This window comes from Ceratotherium simum, chromosome 7, assembly GCF_057802395.1.
Source record: "Ceratotherium simum simum isolate JZ-2026a chromosome 7, ASM5780239v1, whole genome shotgun sequence".
Lineage (NCBI taxonomy): Eukaryota > Metazoa > Chordata > Mammalia > Perissodactyla > Rhinocerotidae > Ceratotherium > Ceratotherium simum.
The window spans coordinates 22,130,608-22,157,421 of record NC_141906.1 but is presented as its reverse complement, the minus strand read 5'-3'; the positions used below and the strand labels follow the sequence as shown (position 1 = coordinate 22,157,421).

The 26,814-nt window shown below is 46.6% G+C and overlaps 1 protein-coding gene across 4 annotated transcripts in view; it reads left to right on the top strand.

The window, feature by feature from the left end:
- PPFIBP2 (PPFIB scaffold protein 2) overlaps positions 1 to 26,814 on the top strand; it is a 144,059-nt gene that overhangs the window by 31,024 nt on the left and 86,221 nt on the right. For 3 of the 4 annotated variants that reach the window (XM_087433272.1, XM_014782637.2, XM_087433270.1), the window contains exons 2-3: positions 318 to 417; positions 12,120 to 12,334. In XM_087433272.1, the coding sequence (XP_087289398.1) occupies positions 354 to 417; positions 12,120 to 12,334 (279 nt within the window). In that variant the 5' untranslated portion in view covers positions 318 to 353. The remainder of the gene's footprint in view (positions 1 to 317; positions 418 to 12,119; positions 12,335 to 26,814) is intronic. The other variant, XM_087433271.1, reaches the window with a different exon arrangement.

Sequence of the window (26,814 nt, the reverse complement as noted above, 5' to 3'; positions counted from 1 at the left end):
GGTGGCTGGAGCTTCTGGAGCCTGGGACTATAATGATGGCGAGGTGTGGCAATCGCTGTCTTGCTGCTACAGGTCACTCTGGAGAGCCCTAGTGGCTTTTAATTACAGAATTGAATGGAATCATGTGCTAAAGATTTGTGGAAAAAGAGCACTCATGCCAGGAGGGAGAGGCCAGAGATGGCAGAAACCACAGGTCAGCTACCAGGATTCTTAGGAGAATGCGCTGTATGATGATGGAATAAGAGGGTTTTGTGGTCTTGTGTGCATAATGTGGAACTCTCTGTAATTTTCCCTTTGTTCTGTATTTGACTTTTCAGTAAGAGAAGGAGGAGACTGAGCAGGCGAAAGGAGTCATGGCTTCTGATGCTAGTCACGCGCTGGAAGCTGCCCTGGTGCAGATGGATGGGATCATTGCAGGTACGGTCATGGAATCCAAGTGATCGATGGCTTGTCCTCCACACTTGGGAAACTGTTTTCTCTCATTTGACTTTTCTTTCTTGGCACAGAGAGAAGCCCCTCGTTAGACTTATTTTATTGTGCATGCCATCTCTTTTTTAAGAGAACAAACTCATGGAATCTTGGATATCTGGTGTGAGTTTAGGTCTCTGTTGAGACAGTGTGGATGTCCCATATGTTAGTCTGTCTGTAACTGTGTTGCAGTTTGGATCCTGGCTGCATGGCAGTTTGGGTGCGGTGAGATTGATTTTATTAATTTTTCAGAGCACATAGCATGGCTGATCACGGTGGAGCTGAAACTCGAAGTCTAGCAGACTTGCCGCCTGATGCAGGTGTCAGCTTGCTTCCACAGCTAGGAGTCAAGAGGCAGTTTTGTTTTGATTCATCTCATCACCTAAAGGATGTTCTTTATGCCTTATTGTTTTTTATCCATCTCAACTGTTTGACTTCATGTTTGCGTTAGCCAGTTAGGAACGTTCTCTAGAAAAGATCCAGCAAAACTAGTTAATTGGAAAAGACTGCCAGTGGGCTGTTCTGGCTGATTAACTCCTTGATGGGAGCAACCATAGCCAGTATGGTTAGAAAAAACCTGGCACTGAAACTCTTTCCCAAAGGACGCAGTCTTTCTGTCCTTACTTGACACAGGTCAGTGGCCTTATTTGCTGACTGGCATGCTTTTTTGGGCCTTTGCCCTCATTGTGCGGAGCTACACCTGGAGAAGGAAGGTTTGGGCCGATTGTGGCCAGAGCTCCGGGCATGCATGGGTACCTGACACTGCCTCTTTTCAAGCATTTGCTTTTCCATCCTGCAGGATACATCTGACTCACTGAGGGTGCTGGTTGTTTGTGCCTGGGGGAGGTTGTCTGTGTCTCGAAGCTTCTTCATGTTATAGGTGGCACCATATCGTGTTCTAGCTGTCATCTGTCAGGATCTTAATTTCTCAGTGAATGAAAGCGCCCTTGAGAGGCTGTAATTAATGTCCCACTTTTCAGAAACTCCATAGATTAGGATGTCCTCTTGTAGGTTAGGGTCTCTGAAGCATTTTTGAGGGGAAAGAGTCAAGAGTGTGGATTTCCTAGCAATCCTTTTAGAAGCTCCCAAGGGCTCATGTACATTGAGATCGGAGCCACAGGGTCAGACCCTTAGACCAGCTCAGGTCATCAGCACTTCTGAGCCCCCAGCTAAGGAGCAAGGAGGAGACTCTGAGAGAGCCCTTGGCAGAGCACAGAGCTCTTGGATGGCTGTGAGGGATGAGTGAGACACCTCCTAAAGAAGTCAGTCCTGCTTCCTGCCTCCTAATTTCTCTACACAGGCATTCCTAAAATGACGAAGCCTCTGGCAAAATCCCCTCTGTCTCTGAGAGAGGATTATGTGGCTGGATCCTCAGGGCCTTGCTTTGGCCCAGATTCTGCAGTGAGGATCTGCGATGGATATGGAGGGAGGGGTCCTGGATGTGGGTGTGTGGAACCCAGGGGACTCATCCTTCTACCCCTCCAGCACAAAGTGCTTCCTCCTTCCATTATTTTAGTTCTCTACCCTGGCAGCTTCCTTCTAGAAGGGCTCCCTGGGCTGTTCTGTCTGGAACAGGTGTGAGAATTTTGTGGAGAGGCCATTTAAGACGTTCCAAGGCATTGTTTGCAGATTGGTCAGGAGGAGCACCAGTCAGACTGCTTGGAACAAATCTTAGTTCTACAACAAGTTGTTTACATGATCTGGGCCTCAGTTTCCTCGTATTTAACATGTGAATAATAATGGTACCCTCCTTAGAGGGTTGCTGTGCTTATACATATAAGGTGCTTAGAACAGTGCTCGCACGTAGTAAGCACTATAAAAGGTTAGCTCTTGGTAAATTAATGAGGGACAAAAAGTCTTTCTCATGTTAAGTCTTGTCTAGGGACACAGTAGACTTCTCATTTATTCAGGTCCTTATTTCACCCATTTGAGTTTTGTGGTTTTCATTGTGTAAGGCTTATGCATGCCTCGCTAGACTTGCCCGGGGTCTACAAGATTAAGATGTAGTCTTCCGAGTGGTCTCTGCTCCGAGAGTATCTCACACAGAGTAATCCTAAAAATGGCCATCAAATCACATCACTCCTCTCCTCAAAACTCTTCCATGGCTTCCCACCTCAAGATAAAATCTAAAGTCCTCGTCGTCACAGCCACCGATGCCATGTGTGATTCAGCCTTTGGCTGCCTTTATGGCTGCGTCTCCTACCACTTTCCTCCCGGCTTATCTCCCTTCAGCCACATGCACTGGCTGTCTCAGCGCCTTTGTGCTTGCTGTCTCCTCTGCTGGAATGCTGTCCTCCAGATACACTCAGAGCAGATCTCAGCTGAAAGGTCTCCCTATCAGAGAGGCCTTCCCCAACCCTGTCTAATATAGCATCTCCCCCGTCACTCTCTGTCCTCGTATCCTGTTTGTATTTCTTTAGCACTTTTCATCCCCTGACCTGTTACACCCACATTTGTCGCTTCGTTTATTGTCTGCCTCCTGCACCAGAGTGTAAGCTCCATGAAGACAGAGGCTTTGTCCATCTCCAGGGCCTTGATTGGTCTGTGGCACATAATAGGTGTTTAATAAATATTTGTCACATGTATCTTTTATTTACTTTTGTGAATAGGCTCTCCTGTTCATTGGTCAGGAGGCAGGTACTGGTTTCTCTCTATATCCTCTATCTGGCTGCATACTGAACTTCATTTATTCTTTTCTCTATCCCTGCCTTTGTTTGGCTGATTCTTTTGGAATAACAAATCACTAATTTTTTTGAAGACTCGGTGGTTGGCATGTCCTGTGAACCATCTCTTAAGGAGTAATTGGCCCACACAGATGTTTGACCGGAGCTATTTGACAGAATATTCAACATCGAGGTTGTTAGTGTCTGGAGGGCGTATGTTCTATGTGATTTGTGATGAAAAGAGTGATAATTATTGAATGGCTTTGTACAGGACACTGTTCCTCAAGATGATTAACACCATCGTCATTTTTAAGATGGTTGGGTCAAACTGGACCAAAGAGCTTAGGAATTTTTATGGTTGTTAATGTGGACTGTGGAGTTAGACTGTTGGGGTCTGAATCCCAGCTCAGCTGCTTACTACTGGCTGTGGGATCTTTGGGTAAATTCCTTGATCCCTCTGAGCCTCAGTTTCCTCACATATAAAATAATGGGGATAACAGTACCTATCTCATGTTACTGGCAGGATTAAATTAATGGAAATAAGGCACTCAGTAAGTGCTCAATTGGTATAAGTTACTGTGTGTTTTGTTGATATTAGTATAGACATTATTATTTTTACCACCCAAGTTCATAGTTCTGGTAAATGGCAGAACTAAGATTTGAGTCAGGGCCATCTAAGTCTCTTCTGGGCTCCTTTCTTTCCTGCCTTGGTTTTATGATGATGTGCGATAGAGCCCTGGGGGCTCTCTGGGGCCATCTATGGGAGAAAAGAGTTCACTGGGAACAAGGTCCAGTTCTGTTCTTGCTCCCAATCCCTTAGCCGGAGTGGCTTTGCTCTCATTTCTCTTACACGTTCCAAGTGAGGGTTCCTTTGCTTAACGGGTGCCACAGCTAAAAGAAAGTTTGCAAATTGTGTCACCTCATCATGATACCACAGATCCTGCATAAATGACATTAATGTGTGAATGTTTAAATCGTCCCTTCCTTCTTTCTATTCTCTTATTACAGTCATGCGCTGCATAATGATGTTTCAGTCAAAGGCGGACGACATATACGGCGGTGGTCCCGTAGGATTAGTAGCATATAGCCTAAGTGTGCAGTAGGCTATACCATCTAGGTTTGTGTAAGTGCACTCTGTGATGTTCACACCACGACGAAATCGCCTAATGACGCATTCCTGTTCTTAAGCGATGTGTGACTGTAATTTGAAGTCCAACGATGTCAGGTAGTGCCAACACCACTGCCAATACACAGTTGCTTTTGCATCTGTTAAAGTACTCAAGTGAGTACCCAAGGACTGTATTCTCTCACTTTATGAAAACACAATTACCACTTATTTCAATGGAAGAAATTTTTATGGGCTTTCTGCGTGCCTCAAATAGCAACCTTTTATGCAAAACCAACATGGATTCCTACTAAAACAGACAGAAGTCCTTCAGTAATGATTATTCATAATCATGACACTACACAACAAGGAATTTCCCTTTATTTATTACTCTGTAGTACGATAGGCTCCTGTTTACTTTCCAAAACTCTTTCCAGAGTACCCTTAGGACATGTGATATTAATGTTTATGTAATTAAGCCTTTAATGCAAAAAAGTGTCCCCCTCCTCCAATTAATGTAAACAATGCAAACAATACAGGAGATTATCACTCCTATAAACAGGCAGGCTAGGAATATTCTGAAAGGACATCCTGAGGCACAAATACGCCCCTCACCAGCCACAGCGTGGTGACTGTCATCTGGGGGCACTCAACGGCACTGGGGTATGAGAAAAAGAAATGCCTTGTAAGCAGAAATAGGACTATTAAATGAAACTCCTTGTAAAGTTGAATTCTTAAAACCTGAATGGGTGTATCCCAGGTGGGACTATACTTGATTGGAACCCTAGAATTTTATGCCAGAAAGTTGGGAAGAGGTGATTGTTAAAGACCTCAGGATCCTTGTCAAAAATGATTTGTTTCTAGTACAAAAGACCATTGTTGTACCTTCCAGTAGGATGTTAACCTTTGATCTGGTCTTCCTCCTGGTTAATCCCTGTGATATGGCCTGCAAATAATACCATAATTGAATTATGCTGTTGACAATTGAAATTAACTATATATTGCTTAATTACATCTCTCTGGCTGGCCCAGAGCAACTGCCACTACCCTATTTTTGTATAGGGCTTAATTTGTGGGCTAATGGGTTCGGTGGCTGCTCTGTGAGGCCACTTCTGTAGTAGGACCAGAGAACCCCGTGGTCAGGACACAGCAGGCCACTTATTCATCTTCGCTGTGGCGGGAAGTTACTCATGCGATTATCTACAAGCTGTACCCATCAATGTGGAATAGTTAAAAGGAGTCTGTTTTATGACAGTTAAAAAAGAGGTTGCTCTGTCTGGGCCTCTCTGCCAAGTCTGTTTAATGTCTGGGATTTTTTTTTTTTTAAAAGATTGGGGGCAGAGAAAGTTCTAATCAAGACTGAGATTATTCACCTGACCCATGAATGATTTCAGCTGTGATGTTGAAGGCTGATGATGAGTCTGTGCTCTGAACAGTTACTTGGTCTTGTTCACACCCTCTCGGAAGAGGGATCAGTAGATAGCAGTCATCAGTAACGAAGTGGCAAAACCTCAACTCGCCTGTTTCCCAATCAGGATTCAGGATGAGAGTTCCCGGCTATGACTTTGCCCTGAAGAGAGTGCAAGTCGAAGTTCGGAGTTGTCCAGCGGGGCTGAGTGGTCAAAGACTGCCCTTTGTGTGAAGAGGTCGAAGTGGCCCTCGGTGGCAAGCACCGTTCAACAGCCGTCATTCTATTTTTTCATTTGCTGGCAGAGCCCCCCTCCCACTCCTTTATGGCTGTGTAGCCTCAGTTTCTATTGTCTGAAAGACTTTGGGTAAAATTGGAAATCTCATTTGTTCCTTAAATACTTGCTATAGTTGTCAGTCTAGGAACTGACCTGTAAAACCATGTGGACCTAGTATTTTCTCCTTGAAAGATTTTATTTTTTAATGGTTATGGACAGTCAGGTGTTTTTTTTTTTTTTTTTTTTTGTGAGGAAGATCAGCCCTGAGCTAACATCCAATGCCAACCCTCCTCTTTTTTTTTTTTTTTGGCTGAGGAAGATTGGCCCTGAGCTGACATCCCTGCCCATCTTCCTTTATATGGGACACCGCCACAGCCTGGCTTGAGAAGCGGTGCATCAGTGCGTGGCTGGGATCTGAACCTGCGAACCCCAGGCCACCGAAGTGGAGCGTGTGCACTTAACTGCTGCACAACCGGGCCAGTCCCTGGACAGTCAGGTTTTAATTTTTTCCCAATTGAGTTTTGGCAAGTTATATTTCTCTAGAAATTTGTGCATTTTACTGAGGTTTTCAATTTTGTTAGCATAAAGTTGGCCATCAAATTTTGTCTTTTTAAGATCTGCTATACTTGTTGTATCTGTTTTTATTCCTAATATTGCTTAATCGTGACTTCTTTCTATATTTTGATCAATCTTGCCAGAGATTATCTTTTTCATTACTATTTTCAAAGAACTGATTTTGCCTTTACTGATCAGTTTCCATTGTATGTACGTGGTGTGTTTGTGTATATTATTTATTCTGTAAATAGATAATATGTATATATGTATTAATGTGGATTCTCCAGAGAAACAGAACCAATAGGGTGTGTGTTTGTGGGTGTGTGTGTGTATGTGTATATGTATACATACATACATATACACAGAAGATCTCTGAGCAAGAGATTGACTGATTGATTGATTTTAAGGAATTGGCTTATGTGATTATGGGAGCTGGCAAGTCCAAAATCTACGGGGTGGCCTGGCAGGCTGAAGATCCAGGGAAGAGCTAGTGTTGTAGTTCAAGTCTGAAGGCAATCTGCTGGCAGAATTCCCTCTTCTTCCAGGGAGATCAGTCTTTTTGTATTAAGGCCTTCCACTGATTGGATGAGGCCCACCTACATTATGGCGAGCAGTCTGATTTAGTCAAGGTCTACTGGTTTAAATTTTAATCTTATCTAAAAATACATTCACAGAGTAATCACTGGATACCATGGCCTAGCCAAGTTGACACATAAAATGAACCATCACAGTATATATAGATAAATATGCATTATATATCTAGACTTAATATATATTCATACTTAACTTATTTGAATATCCATTCTTTATCATTTTCTTCTCTACTTACTTGAATATATCTGTTCTCTTTCAAAACCCAAATTAAAAAAAAATCAATAATATATATTTTAAATTGACTGCTAACTTAATTGTGTTGTGGTTGAAGTGGTCTCTGATACTTATTCTTTGGAATTTATGGATACTTGCTTTTTGGCCTTGACTAGGACATTGTCAGTTTTTACTGATGTTCCATGTGTGCTCATAAAGTGTGAGCATTTTTCCAGTTGTTAGGTGCAATGTTCTATATTTGTTCATCACGTCCAACTTGTTTGCATCTTCTCTATCATTACTGATGTTTTTGTCCATTTGATCTTACCAGTTTGTTAGAAATGCATATTAAAATTATCCTGCTAGATGGTAGATTTTGTCTCATAATTCTGAATATTTTGCCATTTATATTTTGAAGCCATATTTTTTATTATATGAATACACTTTTAAAATTATATCTTTCTGGTGCATGCTTTTATCATCATATAATAATGCTATTCATGGGCCGGCCCTGTGGCTTGGTGGTTAAGTGCGCGCGCTGCGATGCTGGTGGCCCGGGTTCGGATCCCGGGTGCGCATCGAGGCACCACTTCTCTGTTCATCCTGAGGCCGAGTCCCACATGCGGCAACTAGAGGGATGTGCAGCTACGACATACAACTATCCGCTGGGGCTTTGGGGGGAAAAAATAAAATAAATAAAATCTTTAAAAAAAAAAAAAAAAAATAATGCTATTCATTTCTAGCAATGCTTTTTGCCTTAAACAGTATTTTGCCTAATGTTAATCTGTCTGTTGCAACTTTCTTTTGGTTATTATTTTCTTGGTATTATCTCCTTCTATCCTTTTTCTCCCAACCTTTCAATGTACCTTTGTTTTAGGTGTATCTTTTGCCAGTGGAATATGGATGCATTTTTACTTTTTAACCAATTTGACAATATCTGTATTTAACTGGCCAGTTTAGTGTATATGCATTTTTTTGATGATTAATTCATCTGACCATTTGTCAACTATTTTATTTTTTGATTTCTACTTGTCTCACTCTTTCTGTTGCTTCCCTCATCCCTCTTTTTATCTTTTTAAAATATAGAATTATTTATGTGTGTTCTTATTCCAGGCCAAATGTCCTTCTGTGGGGTGGGTTTTTCTAGTTTACTGAGAGTATGGCCCTTTTGCATCCTGCCTGTAAAATACAGAGGTCTCCTATCTAATCTCTCCCTTTGCTCAGGCCTTAAGCCTTGTCTCCTGTCCCTCTCAAATGGCGCATTGAAGCCCAGCCATTAGGCCATCAGAGAATTGGCAGTGGCTTATAGGGCAAACACCAGCCCAATGCTCTCTTACTCCTGAGGTTCTGAGCTCTGAAGATTTCATTCAGTTCAGTTGCTTAAAAAAGTGTGTGTATGTGTGTTTTTTGTATTTTTGGGTGTTCTTGGAGGGTTTTCTCTGTGTTACTAGTCTGCCACTGCCTGCCCTATTGCTGCTATAATGCTGTCACCTTCCTTGGCTCACGGTCCCCTTCCTCCATCTTCAAAGCCAGCAATGGCAGGTCAAGTTCTCACGTCACATCTCTCTGACCCAATCTTCTGCCTTCCTCTTATTTAAGAGCTCATGTGGTTAATAATCCAGGATAACCTCCTCATCTCAAAATTCTTAACATTAACACATCTATAAAGCCCTTTTGCCAGGTAAGGTGACACTTTCATAGGTTCCAGGGTTTAGGACATGGACATCTTTGGGGGTCACATGATAATCTGAATATATAACATCCCTTTATTCTCCTCCTTAGTTTTAAACTAATTGAGGAATAGACAAAGGGGTCAGACAGAAGGAGATCAAAATATCAGCTTTATCATTAGTTTTGCTGATTAGGAAAGTTAGCTTGACCTGAAGCTACAATCAGGATCTCAAATACACCACCCATCCTAGACACACACTTATACTTCAAATTGAACTTAATCCCAAACTACAGACTTCCACCTTGCTGGGGCAGAGCTGGTCTCAGAAAGCTTCCCTGGAGGACAGTGCTTGCTTCCAGGGACAGGCAGCTCCAGAAAGAATGCCTTCTTTCAGCTCTGTCATCAGAAAAGGCCTTCCTCTATTGAGGAAAAATTGAGTGAGGCGAGGCAGGTGGAAACCACCCTCTCTTCTCATGGAAATATGGAGACAAGAATAGTACCCCCAGTAATAATTCTTGATTTTTGTTGAGACTTTCTGTATGGCCTCATCAATGGTCAGCTTTGAAAAAACGCTTTACATGTGCTTGAACCCAGAGTGCCATCTCTGGTTGTTTGGGGCGTAATTCTCTGTATGTTCTTTGTTGTTCTGATGTATCACTACTTTATTTTTTATTTTCTATTTCGGTCTGCTTGATCTGTCATTTCCCAAGGGAGATGGTCACAATGTGTTATATTTTTTACACACTGTGGGATTTGGTTTTGTAAATTTGTGTTTAGGATTTGTATTTCTAAGTTCATCAGTGAGAAGACTATAATTTCCCTCTGCGGTACTCAGGACTGCTAAGTGGCACAATTCCAGAGGGCGCCATTCACATTCTGATCACAAGTTGTACTGGCAGATTCTCGTGATTAACTGAGCTAGGAGCCTTCCCTCATCTTCTGTACTGAACAATTTGTAATTTTTCCCCAGGAGCTAATCATTTGCAGGGAAGGTGTTTGGAGTATGGAATTGAGTCTTCCGGGTGCTTTTTGCCTTTGCTAATGCTGGGCCTTAGGAGTTTCACCATTCTGGACCATTTTGTGAGCCTGAGTGTTGATGTAAATTGCAAAGAAATAGAAATTAAAGTCTTTTACGTATATACACATTGTGTGCAAAAATAGGCACAGATACACATGTACACACATACATACACTATTTGAATGGTAGGGAAGAATCCCAAGGCTTTAGGTCGGGGAAGGGCCCAGAGAAAGGAAGAGACTTATCCAAGGCCACAAAGTGATATAAAGTTAATGAAAATCTCAGTCTCTCCACCTACTCCTGGCCTGACTTATCCTACATTTATAAAGGTGTGTGTGTGTGTGTGTGTGTGTGTGTGTGTGTTGGAATGTGTCCAGGATGGATATGGATTGCTCAGCCATTGTTTGGAGGTTGGGGGTCTTGCTCTGCTTCTGTCCATTTTCTTCCCTGAAGTTTGGCTATGGCCCTTCCTAGTCAACGCTGAACTGGATTTGGAGGAGCCAGAAAGTGCTGAGCACACATCCGAGTGTGGGTCATCCGGCAGTTTCTTAGCTCCCCAGAGCCATAGACTTGTTTGTGGGTTGTGAGCCATGATTCCCTCTATCCTGCACTGTCAGAAAGCAAACCAGCAATCAAATCGTAATTGTTTCCTTCTGTGTGGGTCTCTCATTCCAAAGACTGCCGTGGCAAGTAGAAGTTGGCTCTTAGGAGTGAAGGGACCACGAATTAGACGGCAGGCCAGCAGAATAACCATGGATGTGGTGGCCCTACAGCCCACATTTTCCAGCAGAGGCCTGATTTCAAATATTTTATCCTGTTGGCCTTATAAACAATCCAAATGCCCCAGAAATTCCACCATCTCAACCATATTTTCTAAAGTGTTTCTTATTGCTGAAAGAAGCACAGAAATCCTGTCAGACTGCGTGGCTGCAGTTGTGGTTTGAAGAATATATTACTTTACTTATGTAAAGAAGACTTTTTTTTTAAAATTATTTTTTATTTTTTTGTTGTGAGGAAGATCGGCCCTGAGCTAACATCTGCCAATCCTCCTCTTTTTCTGCTGAGGAAGACTGGCCCTGGGCTAACATCCATGCCCATCTTCCTCCACTTTATATGGGACGCCGCCACAGCATGGCTTGACCAGCGGTGTGTCGGTGCGCGCCCGGAATCCAAACCGGCGAACCCTGGGCTGCTGCAGTGGAGCGCGCGCACTTAAACGCTTACGCCACCAGGTCGGCCCCGACTTTTTTTTTTTTAAATGGTGGGGTTTAGACAGGCAAAAACAGTCCTATTTGAAACATATCAAATTAGAAAGAGTTGACCCAATATCCCAGATCTCTGAGGAAATTCAAGTTCTCTTCCTCTTAGCTCTTCATCCAAGCACATGTGCAGACGTTCAGTCAGATTCCCCTTCAACATCTGGGTAGGTGGAATGATGCTAGAAACTCGGCTGACTGACAGACACTCTGCCCTTAGAGACTCCGCAGCCCATAATGGGTAGAGGCTATGTGGATATACATAGTAATTAATATAGGTTAACAGTGTGAGTATGTCAGGGGGTATAGAGTTCTCTCAATTGGGAGGATCCAGAAAGATTCCAATTCAGTAAATACTCACCAGAGCTGGCACAGCATCACTTCTGCTGCATTCTGTTGATCAGAGCAAGTCACTAGGCCAGCCCAGAGTCAGGAACTACCTCGTGATAAGAGGAATGGAATGCACATACAAGGATGGGAGGAATTTTTAGTGGCCATCTGTGCAGATAATCTACCACATTAACTTAAAAGAAAGCAAGTTTATTAATCCCAGAGCTGAAGGATGGCATCTCATTGTCTTAGCTAGCATGTTTTTGGTCACTGGTGAGGGCTGGCTGTGTTTTCCTGTTGTCTAAGGATGCGTGCTTCCATATGTCAGGCCCAGTGGGCACAGTCTCCGCCTCTGACAAGTCTCCCTATCATGCCTAGCCTAGGATTAAAGATGAGTTCTGCAAAGTGCACTTTGTGAGTGATTCTGCTGAGACAGAAGTGGTCTTCCAGGCTTCTCATCCGTCCCTTTCCTCTATTCTTTCACTCCCTTTGTTCCTCACCAGTTCCTTGCCCATGGCGTGCACCCTTCTTACGAGGTTCCCACCTCTCTCTTGTTCCAGGCACTAAAACAGGTGCAGATATTAGTGATGGTACCTGTGAGCCTGGACTGGCCTCCCTGGCCTCCTACATGAACCCCTTCCCAGTGCTTCATCTCATCGAGGACTTGAGGCTGGCCCTGGAGATGCTGGAGCATCCTCAGGAGAGAGCATCCCTCCTGAGCCAGATCCCAGGCCCCACAGCTGCCTACATAAAGGAATGGTTCGAGGAGAGCTTGGTGAGTAGGCCCATGGCCTGTTTGGGGATCCACTGGGGAATGTAATCATGGAGCCCACAGAATGCCACCACTGCCTGGGACTGTTACTTCAGCTGTACACCGTCCAACCTTTTCTTGCTTCCCATCTAGCTTTGGCCAGCTCCCACTGAGTGGTCCTTTGCAGCACAAGGGTGGAGCCCAGTCAAAAAGCTTAAGCTGCAGTTAGCCCCCCTGATCAGTCAGCCTGCTTGGGCACCCCAGCTGCTCTCTCCTGAGAAGGGGAAATCCTTGGCCACAGAAGAGCAAATACAGAAGATTTTTTTTCCCCAGACTATGTGTATAACTTATAACATCAGAGTTGTATAAATATATATAAACTTATCATTGGAGTTCTAATCCCAGCTGAGGTCTCTACCCTCGGCTGTATGCCCCACTCCTTGTTTCTTACAACAAACTAAAACCTGGTAACCTCATTCATTCCTTTACTGCTGCACCTACTCTTCAGACCTCCTTGCCCTAGAAATGCTTCCTGCCTCTAAAGTGGAATGCAGAACTGTAAGATAATACATTTGTGTTGTTATAAACCACTAAGGTTGTAGTAATTTTTTACGGCAGCAATGGGAAGCGAATACAACCAGATACTGCCTAGAGAGGACAGTGGAGAAAGTTGCTGGGTGGGTCTCAGGTGGGCCTGGTAGTGTAGGCTTGAAAATCTGCTTCTCATCTCTTCCCCAGTGAAGACCGTCCTTGGTGGTCCTCTCAGACTTGTGATAACAGGCAGAGTCCTCATCTGGCCTTCTGCCCACTCTTAACCACGGTTGGGAGTTGCAGGGGGTGATGGCTTCAGTAGTTTAGTTCTCTCTTTCCTTTCCCACAGCAGAGGGTCCCTCCTTGCCTCCCTAGAGTTCCATCAGGAACTCTGGCTGTTACTGCACTTCCAGCTTTATGATGCTGATCCTGAGTTCTCTCCAATCATCTCTGACCTTTTGCCCACCTCTGTGTACAGCTGCAGCTTTCTATGGCCTGCTTTACCCTGGGCAGGGACACTGACCCCTCCCTCCATTCCTGCTCGCACTACTGACTCAGGGTGCAACGTTCAAAGAAAATTTTATGAAGCCTCAAGAAAATTACAGGTCCGCAGTCCCTCAATCTGAAACTGTTGTGTCCAGATGCGTTTTAGAACTCAGAACTTACTAAACTTTAGAAAGGTAAGGGGCCAGCCTGGTGGCGCAGCGGTTAAGCGCTCACCCTCCGCTTCGGCAGCCCGTGGTTCGCAGGTTCGGATCCTGGGCGCACCACCACTTGTCAAAGCCATGCTGTGGCGGCTTCCCATATAAAGTGGAGGAAGATGGGCACGAATGTTAGCCCAGGGCCAATCTTGCTCAGCAAAAAGAGGAGGATTGACATCGGATGTTAGCTCAGGGCTGATCTTCCTTACAACAACAACAAAAAAAAGAAAGGTGAGACAGTGCATATATATCATATAACATATATACTATCTCTAGCAGGTACAGGGCAGGAAACACATTAACAGTTCTTCAGCAAAACTTATGAATATCTGCATGAAGTGAGATAAAAACTGTAGATATTCTCCCACCAGTTCAAGTCAGGTTTTGCTGCCAAATAAGTTAGGCACCAACATTATTTAAAAAAAAAAAAAAATTTCGGTTTTTAGAGCTTTTTTGTGTTTCAGAATTGCAGGTAAGGGATGATGAACTTATATGAGGAATATTCCAATGCAGTAAACAAAATTTAAAACTAAATATTGGATATTGGATGTCACCACTCCATGTCCATCATCTATAATCTCTTTCTGAGAGTCACTTGTTTACTCTGTCCTGGGCTGGCCTGTCACCTCACCATGTGCCTGGGGCCCCTTGGAAGCTCCCAGACAGCCTTCTCCACTGTTCCCAGACCTTTCATTAGGCTGCAGAGTAGTTTAGCACCTTCTTAATTTAAATACTCCCTCTCAGCTCTGCTCAGGATCTTACCATCACATAACCAAGATATTCATTGAAGTGTCTTCCCCAACAAAAGCCCATCTGCCCAAAGTACAGAAAACAGCTGGCTTTTATTCTTCTCTATATAGTTTACAATAACTATAGGCTTTTACCTTGTGTGGATGTGCCTGAATTTATGTGACCATTTCTTTAATAGTCACATTTAGGTTATTTTTAATCTTTCACAAATATATGGCACTGCTGCAGAGAATGTCTTTGTCCAGAAATTTGTCTTTATCTCTAGATATTTCCCTAAGATAGAGTCCTAAAAATAGAATTATAGAGTTAAAGTAAGAGTAACAGACAAAATACAGGATGCTCAGTTAAATCTGAATTTTAGATCAGCAATGAATAATTTTTAATAAGTATGTCCCATGCAGTTTGCTAAATCTGGCAGCTCTAATCCAAAGATATCAATATCTTTAAGCCTTTTGACACATTTTTCCAAACCACTCTCAGAAAGATTTTACTCATTTATATTTTCATTGGCAGGATTTGAGGTGCATCGTGATCAACAACAATCACTGATTAAAAAAACAGCTTTACTCATTTCATAGGAAAAATGTTTTCTTTTTATCATTTTTGCATTTCTTTGTTTAGTAGTAAGGCTAAACTTTTTTTCACTAGTTATTAGTATTTATTCTTCTGTATGGTCTGTAAACTTTTGGTCTCATACTCCTATCTGAAAAAAAATTCATTCTCCCTATATGCTTATTCACATACACATTATTGTCCTAATATATGTAAATTATAAAACGTAGCCCCAAATAGAGATTTTTAAAGGGCAGGTTAAAAAATAGCTCTAATATTTTCTCCCCACACACCCCAGAGAGCACCGTGTGTCCCCTGGGTGTGCTTCCCCCACCCTGGGTTATTCATATTCTATGATTTGTTTCTATTGGGATTTAGTGCTTTTTTTTAAATGATTTTTCATTATTTATAGCATTTATTTCCCTCACTTTGTTTTAAAGATTTTATTTATTCATTTTTTTCCCCCCAAAGCCCCAGTAGATAGTTGTATGTCATAGGTTCACATCCTTCTAGTTGCTGTACGTGGGACTCGGCCTCACGTTGGACCGAGAAGTGGTGCCTCGGGCGCGCCCGGGATCCGAACCCGGGCTGCCAGCATCAGAGCGCGCGCACTTAACCGCTAAGCCACGGAGCCGGCCCCCTCACTTTGTTTTAAAATGTTGTTTATGGTGCTTTTCAAGACAGAGACTTTGAAAGGACTGTAATGAACTCTATCAGTCTTTCCTGTCTGGGTTTCTTCTTTTCTTTTTATCTCTAGAAAGGCCTTTCCCAACCTCAGATCAAATAGTATTCACCTGTATCATCCTCCAATAGCTTTGATTTTGTATCTTATGGTTAACTCTAATTCATCTGCAATATTTTTTTAGTGTGTGGTGTGAAATAGGGATCTAACTTTTATAATTTACCAAAAAAGAGTCTTAAGGGCCGGCCCCGTGGCTTAGCAGTTAAGTGCGCGTGCTCCACTACTGGCAGCCTGGGTTCGGATCCCGTGCACGCACTGATGTACCGCTTCTCCAGCCATGCTGAGGCTGCACCCCACGTGCAGCGACTAGAACGATGTGCAACTATGACATACAACTATCTACTGGGGGGCTTTGGGGGGAGGAAAAAAAGGAAGAGGATTGGCAGTAGATGTTAGCGCCGAGCTGGTCTTCCTCAGCAAAAAAAAAGAGGAGGATTAGCATGGATGTTAGTTCAGGGCTGATCTTCCTCACAAAAATAAATAAATAAATAAATAAATAAATAAATAAATAAAAAAAATAAAAAATATCACTGGAAAGTAATTTGTTAAAAAAAAAAAGACTCTCAAAAAATATTTTTGATCCAAAGGCAGTCGACTTGGTTGTTGGTTTTTGCAAGATGCATTGCAGAAAACAGCTTGCCTTCAGATTTTCAGGTCTGTTTGGGGGTTATTTACAATGATTAGGAGAATGCCTTCCTTTGGACAGATTTTCCTAACAGTTTGTTGCATTCATGAATCTTTTAGAGTAATTGTAGCCATCAGCAATGTATGCATGTTCTACTTTTGGGGGGGTCAAAAGTTCATATAAACATTCCAAGATCCCAGGGCTGGAAGTTCAGGTTTTGATTCTGGACAGAGAAGCCTGTCTGTGTTTTAGGTCTCGCAGACCTGAAGTCATTTTTCAATCTGGGTGCACTCACATTCCATAGGAGGTCTTATCTGTATGGAAATAGAATCTGAAGCAGTGAACAAACCCACCGGTACTTTTTAGATTGGCTTTAGCTTGGTACTTTTAGTTAGAAGCCCTTGCTACTCACGTTGTGGTCTATGGACCAGCAGCTTTGGCATCCCTTGGTAGCTTTTTTAAAAAATAAAATTAAAAAAAAATGCAAAATATGGACCACCCCCCCACCTGACCCTTCACCCACTGAACCATCTCCAAGTGATCCATATGCACATGAAAAAGTTGGAGAAGCACTTCTCTGAACCAGAGAGACTCACTTGAATTATTTAAAAAATAAGGCATGTGGCTTAGAATTGGAATTGGCACTAGTAAGGCAGCTTGAGGGATGAGGCAGATAGTCCTGTGCTTTCCCATTCATAATATCTGTGCATCCCTTGTGTGTTTGCACTGTTCTCTCTAGACACTGGCTTTGCCGTATACCTCAGAGTTACTGCTTTGTCATACGTTGGCCTGGCATTGTCTAACTCTGCCTCGTGACTTCTCTGTCAGTTGGATTCTTTTTCCAGTAAAGTGGCATAAACAATGGGATGTTTATATGTCACTAACAAGATGAACAGAGGATGGGTGGTCCCAGGGTCTAAGTGGCTCTGGGATGACCTCAAGGGCTCTGGCTCTTCCCATCTTTCTGCCCCCCATCCTCAAGGGGTTGATTTTTCCTCAGGCATGTCACCTAACAGTTACAAGATGGCTACTACAGCTCCAGGGAACATGTCCTCACACAGACACAACCATGTCCAGAGGTAGGATATGTCTTCTTTTTTCCCCTCGAGAAGGAAAATCTTTCTCTGAAACCCTCCGGCAGACTTCTCATGTGGTCCCAATGGTCGGCATTTGTTCACGTGTGCATACCCTAGCTGCAAGGGAAGCTGGGAAACAAGTATTGGCCCTTTCATTCACCATAGTGGGAGGTGGCCTCTGTCAGGAAGGCACCATGATGAAGTGGCGGAAATGAGTGCCCGTAGGAAGACAGCTCAGAGTACCTGCTACACATCCTTAAGGTTTGATTCTTGTTGACTGACAAATTCTTTTCTTGTTTTCTCCACATGTATGTGTGTGTGTTACTCAAATTCCTGAAGGAAAGAATCTGATTGGCCTAGCTCGTAATTTGGAGCTAAGCCCTCCAGGCCTACAAAGAAATGTTAAGTGCAAAAACAAATAGAAATTAAAGACTTTTAGTTATGCACAGCTATGGATTAGCTGCCCCTGGGTCAGGTGTCCACCCACGGGCCAGTCAGCTGGAGCGAGAGGGAAAGAATTGTTGGTAGGAAATGGGATCCTCCCGTTGCTGTTCATCAGGGACTGTGGCTCTTCAGACGCAGGTACTGGCATCTGTGATACACACACACACGCACGCACGCACACACACACACACAGAAAACCAGCGGCTGCTGGAGAGGCAGCAGTGAACGTGAGGGAGGTTGGTGGTTAAAATAGAATAACCAGCAGCCAGACTAGTCCTGGACCCCAATATTCATGTCTTAAATGGAGAGGGAGCTCCTGGTGCTAGTGCGTCTTACTCAAAAGATTGTAGGCAGCTGTGTTCCTTTACAGTGGGGCCGGTTCCTCCTCGGCTGGATGCCGGCAGGGCTGGGCACAGAATGGTCAGCACCAGAAAGGACTCTCTGCCTGAGGATAGTTATAAACAGGCCAGACTTATCCTGTAGTCCAAGTAGAAGAGATCTGCCCAGGATTCAGTGGCGCTGGGTTGTGAGCGAGTTTCCAGGGCTCTGGGGCCTGAAACAGGGTCCTGCCTTCCTTGGCCAGTGGTAGAATGGGGAAAGGTGGGCTCCAGGCCTGGAAGGGTATGTATGGGTCTCTCTGAGCTGGAGACACCCTTTGGGGCTTCAATGAGGAAAGCAACAAAGGGCCTGGATTTCCTTGTTCTAGGAGCAGTATCTGCATATGAATTCTGGACGCATCCCGAGAAGGTTTGGTGGAGTACCAGGGAGCTTCGGATGAGGCTCTTGCATGGGGAAGGTTTCCTGGAGTTCAAGGCGGGCTGGGGCCTGGCCTGCAGGGAAGCATCAGTGAGGCTGTCCTGTGCTGTGGTACAGCGGAACAGTGTGACCCTCTCAGGAGATGAAAAGGTCTTCTTTCATGTTTGGCAGGCGGAGCCAAGCTCAGGGTCAGTACTCGCAGAGGATGAAGCTGAGGCCCAGGCTGGGAGGTCGAGGCATCTCTTCTGTGATGGGGACAGAGCTGAGTTCTAGAAAGGGGCAGCCTCCTTCCCCTCCCTGCAGCTGCCTCCTAGACCTGTGGTGAAGTGTGGGATGATGCCCTTGAGAGAAAGGTAGATTCTGGTCAAGAGCCCCTGAATCCCACCAGATGGTCCTGAAGGCTGGAAAGGAGAGTGGTGCTCATCAGAGGCCCTGACAAGCAAGAAGGGACTGGTGCCACTTTGACCAATTCCAGGAATCTGGCCATACCTTGAGTGGGGCTTTCCCATGGTCTGGAAGGGCTGTCACTATTCATCCGCACCTGCTTGTCTTGGCTGGGTGAATGCCGGTTAGGTAGATCGAGGGCCGGGCTGGGAGGTGAAGCCCATAGAGGGGCTAGTCAGCCAGCTTCCAGGGGGCCCTGCAGGGCCAGAGCCAGCCAGCTAGCAAGGGGGAGTGGACCCAGTGATGCAGATCCCTGGCCAATGCCCAAGAGATACCAGAGCCAGTGGCGTCTCCAGATGGAGCAGCTCTGGGTGCTTCTCTAATGGTCTGGCACATACACCCCTCATCTCCTACAAGGCGCCAGTCTGTCCTGCTGTTTAGTAGCTTTGTATGTGGGTCAGGGGGCTCTTTGGTAAGGACCTGAGGCTTCAGGGACTCAAGATGAAGTCCGAGGAAAGGCAGGCAAACCCAACAGCAGCAGTGTGAGGGTGAGTCAGGGCAGAGCCCAGGCTCCAGGGTGAGAGGAGAGGTTGGCAGAGAACCTGCAGAGGGGCTGCACTCTGGGCCCCTCTTTGGAAGTGGGGTTCATGCAGCAGCCTTGGCCACCCAGCAGGAACCCCGGCTTTCCTCTGCAAGGTTGCAGGTGTCCTGGTCAGTGTGCCTGGGCAGGTGGAAGCGCACTGAGCCAGGGTGAGACAGTGTGGGAGGTAGGAATGAGTTAAAAGGGCAGTGCTCTGCCAGTGGTATGTGTGGCTTTGGATAAGCCTCTTCTTCCCTCCTCTGGGACTCAATTTTCCTACTGGAAATGACAGCTGGTTTGACAATCTGTCTGAAAGGGCTGGCCAAGCATTCCAGTCCTGTTGTTTGTTTAGGGGCTATTTTGAGCAGCCTCCTGTAGGCACCAGCCTCTGCCTTCCTCAGTCTAGACTTCTGGTTGCCAAAGTGGAAACAGGTTAGGGAGCCTCTCTAGGTGCAGCTGCCTGTGTCAGGGCTCAGCAGAGGCCGACATCTCAGGAGCAGTGGAACAGGATGTCCTGAATGGGCAGCCTCTGCCGGGCCTGGCTGGGCTGGGCAGTGAGGCCCCTTCTAGGATATGTGCTCACCTCTGACATCCTACTGTAGGTTCAGGTGACCTCAGTTACCTTCTTAACTAGTCTTTCAAGAAACAAAGAGGCCCAGGCCCAGGAGGGCACACGGCCACCCCCCTCATCAGCTCAGCCACCTTGTCACAGATGGCAGCTTCCTCAGCTCCCAGCTCCTCAGACAAAGCCCCTGCGTTCCTACCAGATTCTTTCATTCTGGCCAAAGAAGCAAAGCTGTTTACCATATTGAAAAGCCAGAGGAGTTGCAAAAAAGGTAGGGAGAAAAAGCTGTTTTGTGAATTATAAACTGTGAGCTTGAGTTTCTCATGCCATATGATTCATCTCTGCATCTCCATTCTCCACCCAGGACCTGGGACAAAAGAGGGGTCAGGATATATGCATGCTGAACATATTCATTTTGAAAAGTTACAGAAAGCAGTTTTATAGGAAAATCTTTTTTTCTGGTTGTTAGAAGAGAGAAGGGGGGTTCCGGCCTGGTGGTGCAAGCAGTTAAGTGCGCGTGCTCCACTGCGGCGGCCCGGGGTTCGCCGGTTCGGATCCCGGGCGCCCACAGACGCGCTGCTTGGCAAGCCACGCTGTGGCGGCGTCCCATATAAAATGGAGGAAGATGGGCACAGATGTTAGCCCAGGGCCAGTCTTCCTCGACAAAAAAAAAGAGGAGGATTGGCAGATGTTAGCACAGGGCTGATCTCCTCACAAAAAAAAATAAATAAATAAAGAAGAGAGAAGGGGAAATTTGGTGCTTATTTTTCAAGAAAAAAAAAGTATAGCCTGTGTGAACCAATTTCAAGTGTTTTTTGCCCTCCCCCTATAGGTGTGAACGTGAATGAGAGCTCACAAAGTCTTGGGTGTCAGCGCTTTCTTTCCTGTGCTTCATTCCCAAGGGATGCCTGCCCTGGCTGGGGCTGGTGTGGGGAGGGGTCCTTTGTGTCTGTGCAGTACTAGAAGAAGCCGCTAGGTGGGAGCCAGGGACAAATTCTGGGAAGTCTAAATCCCAAGGAAGAAGGTATGGGCTTTACACGAGAAAAATAGCTTTATTTAATTTAATTGGAAAGATGACATGAGCACCACTCATTCGTGAAGCTGCTGGGCAGTGTACCTGAGTCAACTGGCAAAAAGAGTTCTTTCCCATTTTCCTTGGAACCCAGTGGACAAAGGGCAGGCCTAGGAGGCCCCACTGTTTGTGGTCAGGGAGAGGAGAGACCAGAGGGCTGAGTGCTGGTCCTGGGAGCACAGATCTGACCTTCCACTGTCAAAGGTGAGACGACCTCTCTGAACCCCTTAAATCCAGTGCCTTTTTCTGGGGTGATATTGGGATGGCTCCCTCCATTCCAGGAGGCATTTCCTGACCCCGTGGCTGCCAGGCCCTGCCCCAGAGAAGCCTCTTGTGCTTTGGGGGATTTTGAATGCATTTTTCCTGGCTCAGCATCCCAGATTGGGGGCCTTCAGCCGCTACAAACTTAGCAGTTTAAATTTTCCTGCATTTTGGCTTTTTCCCCCCAAAGTAAATTGTACTCTACTAAATTCTAGAGATCTGGCTCCTTTCAGACCTGACTTGAGACTGTTTCAGTTCCTAGGAACCAATGTTTATAAATGACCAAGAATGTGCAAACACTGGTGAATAAGCAAATAAATCCTTCCCCACTAAATTTCCTGCTTAGGCCCAGGGGACATGGGGGTGATGTTGCCAGGTTAGCGTAACTTGAGGTCTGAGCATGTAGACATCTACCCACCCTCCACCCACAAGGAAGGCCCGCCAGAGCCACACCACCAGGAGCCGTCTGCCCTTTCCAGCACCCACTAGTAGGTAGGCAGGCTCCGGAGGATTCGTGCTTCCAGGCAAACTTGCTCAATACCCTTGTGCTTCAGGAAACTTCTGAAAGTGGTTTCCCAACCTCTTACTCCTCAAATATGGTCCTGAGACCAGCAGTATGAGCATCACCAGGGAGCTTGTCAGCGATGTACAATTTCAGGCCCCATTTCCAACCTGCTTGGTCAGAATCTGCATTTTTACAGGAATACCCTCCAGCCCAAGTGATTCATTATAGATGGGGAAGCATTGTCCTAACCCAGGGGTTAGCAATCCATGGCCTGCATTTGGCCTGCTGACTATTTCTCACACTCCATGAGCTAAGAATGATTTTTACGTTTTCCAGTGATGGATGAGAAATCACAAGAAGAATATTTTGTGATGTGAAAATGATATAAAATTCTAATTTCAGTGTCCACAAATAAAGTGTTACTGGAACACAGCCACGCTCATTGGTTTACGTGTTGGCTGTGGCTGCCTTTGCAGGGTTGAGTATGACAGAGACCATGTGGCCCACAAAGCCTAAAACATTTGCCATCTGGCGCTTTACAGGACAAGTCTGTCGACTCTTGTTCTTGCCCATTTTGGAGGTGGGTTCTCGGGCTTATGTACCATGGGGACTTGGGCTGCGGGGGCCAGGATGCTGTTTCACAAGTGGGACTTACTTGCCAGCCCAGAGGAGCAGTGTCCTCAGGCTGGGCTCTTCCCTCTCCCAGCACCCCCTCACCTAGGGGAAGGTCCACTGCACAGCACACCTGTTGAAGGACACAAGCCTGTATCTGGCTTAGCAGGGGCGTCCTGGCTCCTGTCACTGTGGCCCAGAGGCCAGGGCTCAGGATGCAGGTGACGGCTCGGCGGAATGGCATGTGACCCACCAGGCACCTCTCGGTCCACAGTTCTGCCCCATCAGGTGCCGCTGATCCTGGCAGCCGGCAGGAGGAGCAAAACCTCGGGAACCCCACCCCCAGTCATTCCCACACAGATACGGGATTCCAGCTGGGTGGGTGACTCTCCTGGGCTTCCCTTCTAGGCCCCAGGATGAGGAGGAGGGCAAGCTGCATGAGTTCCCCTGTCCAAACCTGCCCACTCTCGCCTCTTAGCTGCATTTTTACTCCCCAAATCCTCAGTCTCCCAGTCTCCTGCCTTTGCCCTCAGCTAGCTGCCTTATGTTCCAGACAGTAATGAGCTGAGTCTGGTTGCTGGTGAGTGGACTGCTTTGGGGAAGGTCCCGAGGGCTGTCAGGGTCACTGTAATGACCCCTATTTGTGTGCCCTGTGTGATTCCTGAGAACTCCTCTCGTCAGCGATGGGTCCAGGAGTCCCTGAGACTCTCCCTCACAGGGGCGGTATGATGGAGGCAGGAACACATACCCCCCACCAGCCTTAATCAGGGTAGCCTAAACCTTTAGGAGAAACTGCTTAGGCCAGATAAACCCAGGCTTCCAATCTTTTGGGAGTCATGGATCATTTTGATAATCTGATTAAAACTTTTTCAGAGAAATAGCAATTTATACATACAAATGGTACTTTGTATGCATTTTCTGAACATATTCAGGGGCCTAAGCCCTGTTCCTCCTAAGCCCATCTTGGACCACTGTAAGGTGACCCTGGCTAGATGGCCTTCTGAGTGAGCTGGTGCAGCCATGGGTTTGCCTGGCCAGCGGCCCCCTGGGGGTCAGCGAATGAGAAGTTGCCTGTTGCTCCTGTCTCCATCGCATCTCACTCAGCCCACCAGCCACACACACATGCCCTGTTCCTGGGTCTTTGGGAGTGTTATTTTGTGGGTTTTTGAGTTGAATTGCAATATAAATAAAACGTACTTTGCTGTTTAAAAAAAAAGGGCTGAGGTAAGAATTACTACTTGAGGATACCATAAAAATATGTCAAGAATTTAGCTACAGCTTGTCTGGATTCCTCCCTCCCTCCCTCCCCGGCCCCCTTCATCATGCATGAGTTGAGCTAATAGATGAAATTGGCCCTGTCCTTTCCCCTTTGAGTCGAGCATCTTAGTGCGGAGAAACAGACCTTTAAGACTCATTTTCTTGGGGCTTGCCCCGTGGCTTAGTGGTTGAGTGCACGCACTCGGCTACTGGCAGCCCGGGTTCGGATCCCGGGGCACCGACGCACCGCTTGTCCGGCCATGCTGAGGTGGTGTCCCACATACAGCAACTGGAAGGATGTGCAACTATGACATACAACGGTCTACTGGGGCTTTGGGGAGAAAAAAGGGGGAAAAAAAAAAGGAGGAGGATTGGCAACAGATGTTAGCTCGGGGCCTGTCTTCCTCAGCAAAAAGAGGAGGATTGGAATGGATGTGAGCTCAGGGCTGATCTTCCTCACAAAAAAAAAAAGACTCATTTTCTCCAAGTAGAATTTTAGTCTTATCTTGCCAATTTTACCATTTGAGCCTCATTCTTTCAGAGCATGTTTAAGCTCTTACTGTATGCCAAGAATTGTGCTAGGGATAGAAGTTAGGGCAATGAATCAGGGCTCTAGACATAGTCCTCCAGTCTGGTACAGAGGACAGACACGTAAAGAGTCAGCTGTGGTTCAGTACAACAGGGCAGGTGGTGAAGTGGAGAGGAGCCTGGGTGCTGAGGAGGGATAAGAGGAGGGGCTGCCACCTGGGCTGCCCTCCGTAGGCAGGTGGGAGTTAGCAAGGCCGAGAGAGGCAGCCATGATGGTGCCTTGTCACCTCTTTTCCTGCTCTAGCACTGGAACCTACCAGAGGGCACCGAGCCCCACTCCAAGGGGAGCAAGGGCTGGGACTGTGCCTCACCTCTCCCTGTCCAGCTCCCAAGTCAGATCTCCTGCCTCTTCTCCCTGGAGCCCCAGAAACACCTTTACCACATACCACATGGTAATTCTGTATCTGCCCAGGGCAGGAAGTCGGTTTCATTTGCCTTGGATGTTGGGCAAATGTGTGTTGACCGAATGAATTCTTCATTTGACTTGCCCATGCTTTTAGACAGAAGTACAAAGGCCTACCTACCCCTGCAACCTCAGGATATGTTCAGGAAGAACATCTCCATCATAGTTCTGGGCAGGGAACCCCGGCTGGGTGGGGCCCAGGCTGTGCTCTGGGGCTGGGCCAGAGGCAGGAAGAAGGCTCTAGAGCTCAGGGCACGGGCAGCAGAGCTTGCTGTTCCTTTCTGGCCTCTGACCCGGGTGTGTCTCCAGGAATTTACTCCTCCCCTCGTGCCAGCTGCTGGCCAGAGCCCTCCTCCTGCTGCCTCTGTGATCTCTGTGGGCCGGCCGGGCCAGCCTGCCAGGGACTGTACTGCCGGACGTGTTTCTGCTCTGTCTCTCGGCTGTGCTTCTGGGCCATGCTGGATGTTGATGCCTTGCCGAGGGGCATGCTGACAGCCGTCTCTTCAGGCTGGGAGCTCCTGGTAACCCCCCAGGGCACGGGGAAGGCCCACACAATCACAACTGTGCGTCTGCAAGTCATTTACGGCAGCAGAGCTCAGGGCCCTTGCATGTAACCACAGTTCCCACTGTGCCCACATCAAAGATCACTTTCATAATCACTCATAGCCAAAGGCCGCACATTAAGGGCTGGGCAAGGGAGAAATGCTGTTTTTGGGGGAGCTCTCAAAAGAGGTGGGAGTGTGAGGAGGTGGGGGGCAGCATCTGGGGAATGCTGGGGAGGCCAGCCTGGAAAGCCAGCCTTTGACCTGCCAATAGGAAAACAGACACAGCTCCCCGTCTGCTAGCTACTGCCTTCCTGAGGCTCCTGCTCGAGCTCTCCTGAAGTCTCATGGACACACACGTGCAGTGGCCGTACACTTTCCCCCTTCTTGGCTTGTGAAGCAGCTGATCTGGGGTTGGGGACAGCCAACAAGGCAGGCCTGGGCCTTGGCAGAAGCTGTACCAGGTCCTGGTACAGAATGTGGCCCCAGGGAGCCCTGTGGTGGTGGCTGACAGCAGCCCTGAGCCAGACTCCCCCGTGTGGGCGAGCGGCAGAGGTCTCCAAGGTTGCAGCCATCCGTCTCTGGGGATAATGCCACCAGCGCCAAGGACAACAAACCCCCAGCGGGGACAAGAACCCAGACGGGAGCTGGTTCTGAATCTTCTATTTTGGAAAAGACAGGCTTTCCTCAGGGCACAGCCCGACGCTGGCCTGGAAAAGGGGTAGGCGTGGGCTTTGGGGTGGGGGTCAGGCTGTGTGTGGGAACCAGCGGCTCCTCCAAGAGCAGCACTTATTTTTAGTCTTCTCCCCAGTCCCAAATAAACCGAGAGCAGCTGGGAGCCTGTGGGTAAATGCAGAGTGGAGCAGAGACAGGAAATCGGGGTCTCTCGGTAATGAGTTCCAGCCACTCCAGAAAGGGGAGGCCAGACGAAGAATTTTCTTCAGGACTGTTTCCCTCTGGCAGGCTCTGGTATTATCACCAAAAAGAATGTTCCTGTGTGTGTGTGTGTGTGTGTGTTTACAACTCCTGTCCAAGTCTCTTTTTTTCCTACCTTTTTGCTGGGTCTGATTGCTCCGCAGCCTCTGAATCCCAGAGCCGGTGCCTGTGTGTGTCTGTGGGGGCGGTGGGGGAGGATACTGGAGCAGCACGGGCTGGTCTGAGCTGCTCTGTATCTGAAACTGTTTAGGGAAAGGCTGAAGGACGCAGGCCAGGGAAGTGGGGAAATTTGAACACAGCTTGACGTTTCTGAGGGGGAGGGGGCAGAGGCAAGGAAGAGGAGAGAGTTTGGTCTCCGGCCAGAAAAAGGGCTTTTTCAACCAAGGAATCTAACTGCTGACATGGGTGCCCAGCATGGATGGGGACATTGATGTTTACAAGCACTTTGCGTGGCTGAAGAGGGTAAGTGACTGGCTGCTTTGTCTGGGTCTCCGTGGAGATGAGTGAGGGGAGAGACACTTTGGGGGTGTGTGTGTTGGGGGGAGGTATTTGTCCGGCAAAGCCCTGTTGTGGCCAAGTGCTCCATGAGAATCTAATAATAGACACTGGGGAGAAAACAGTC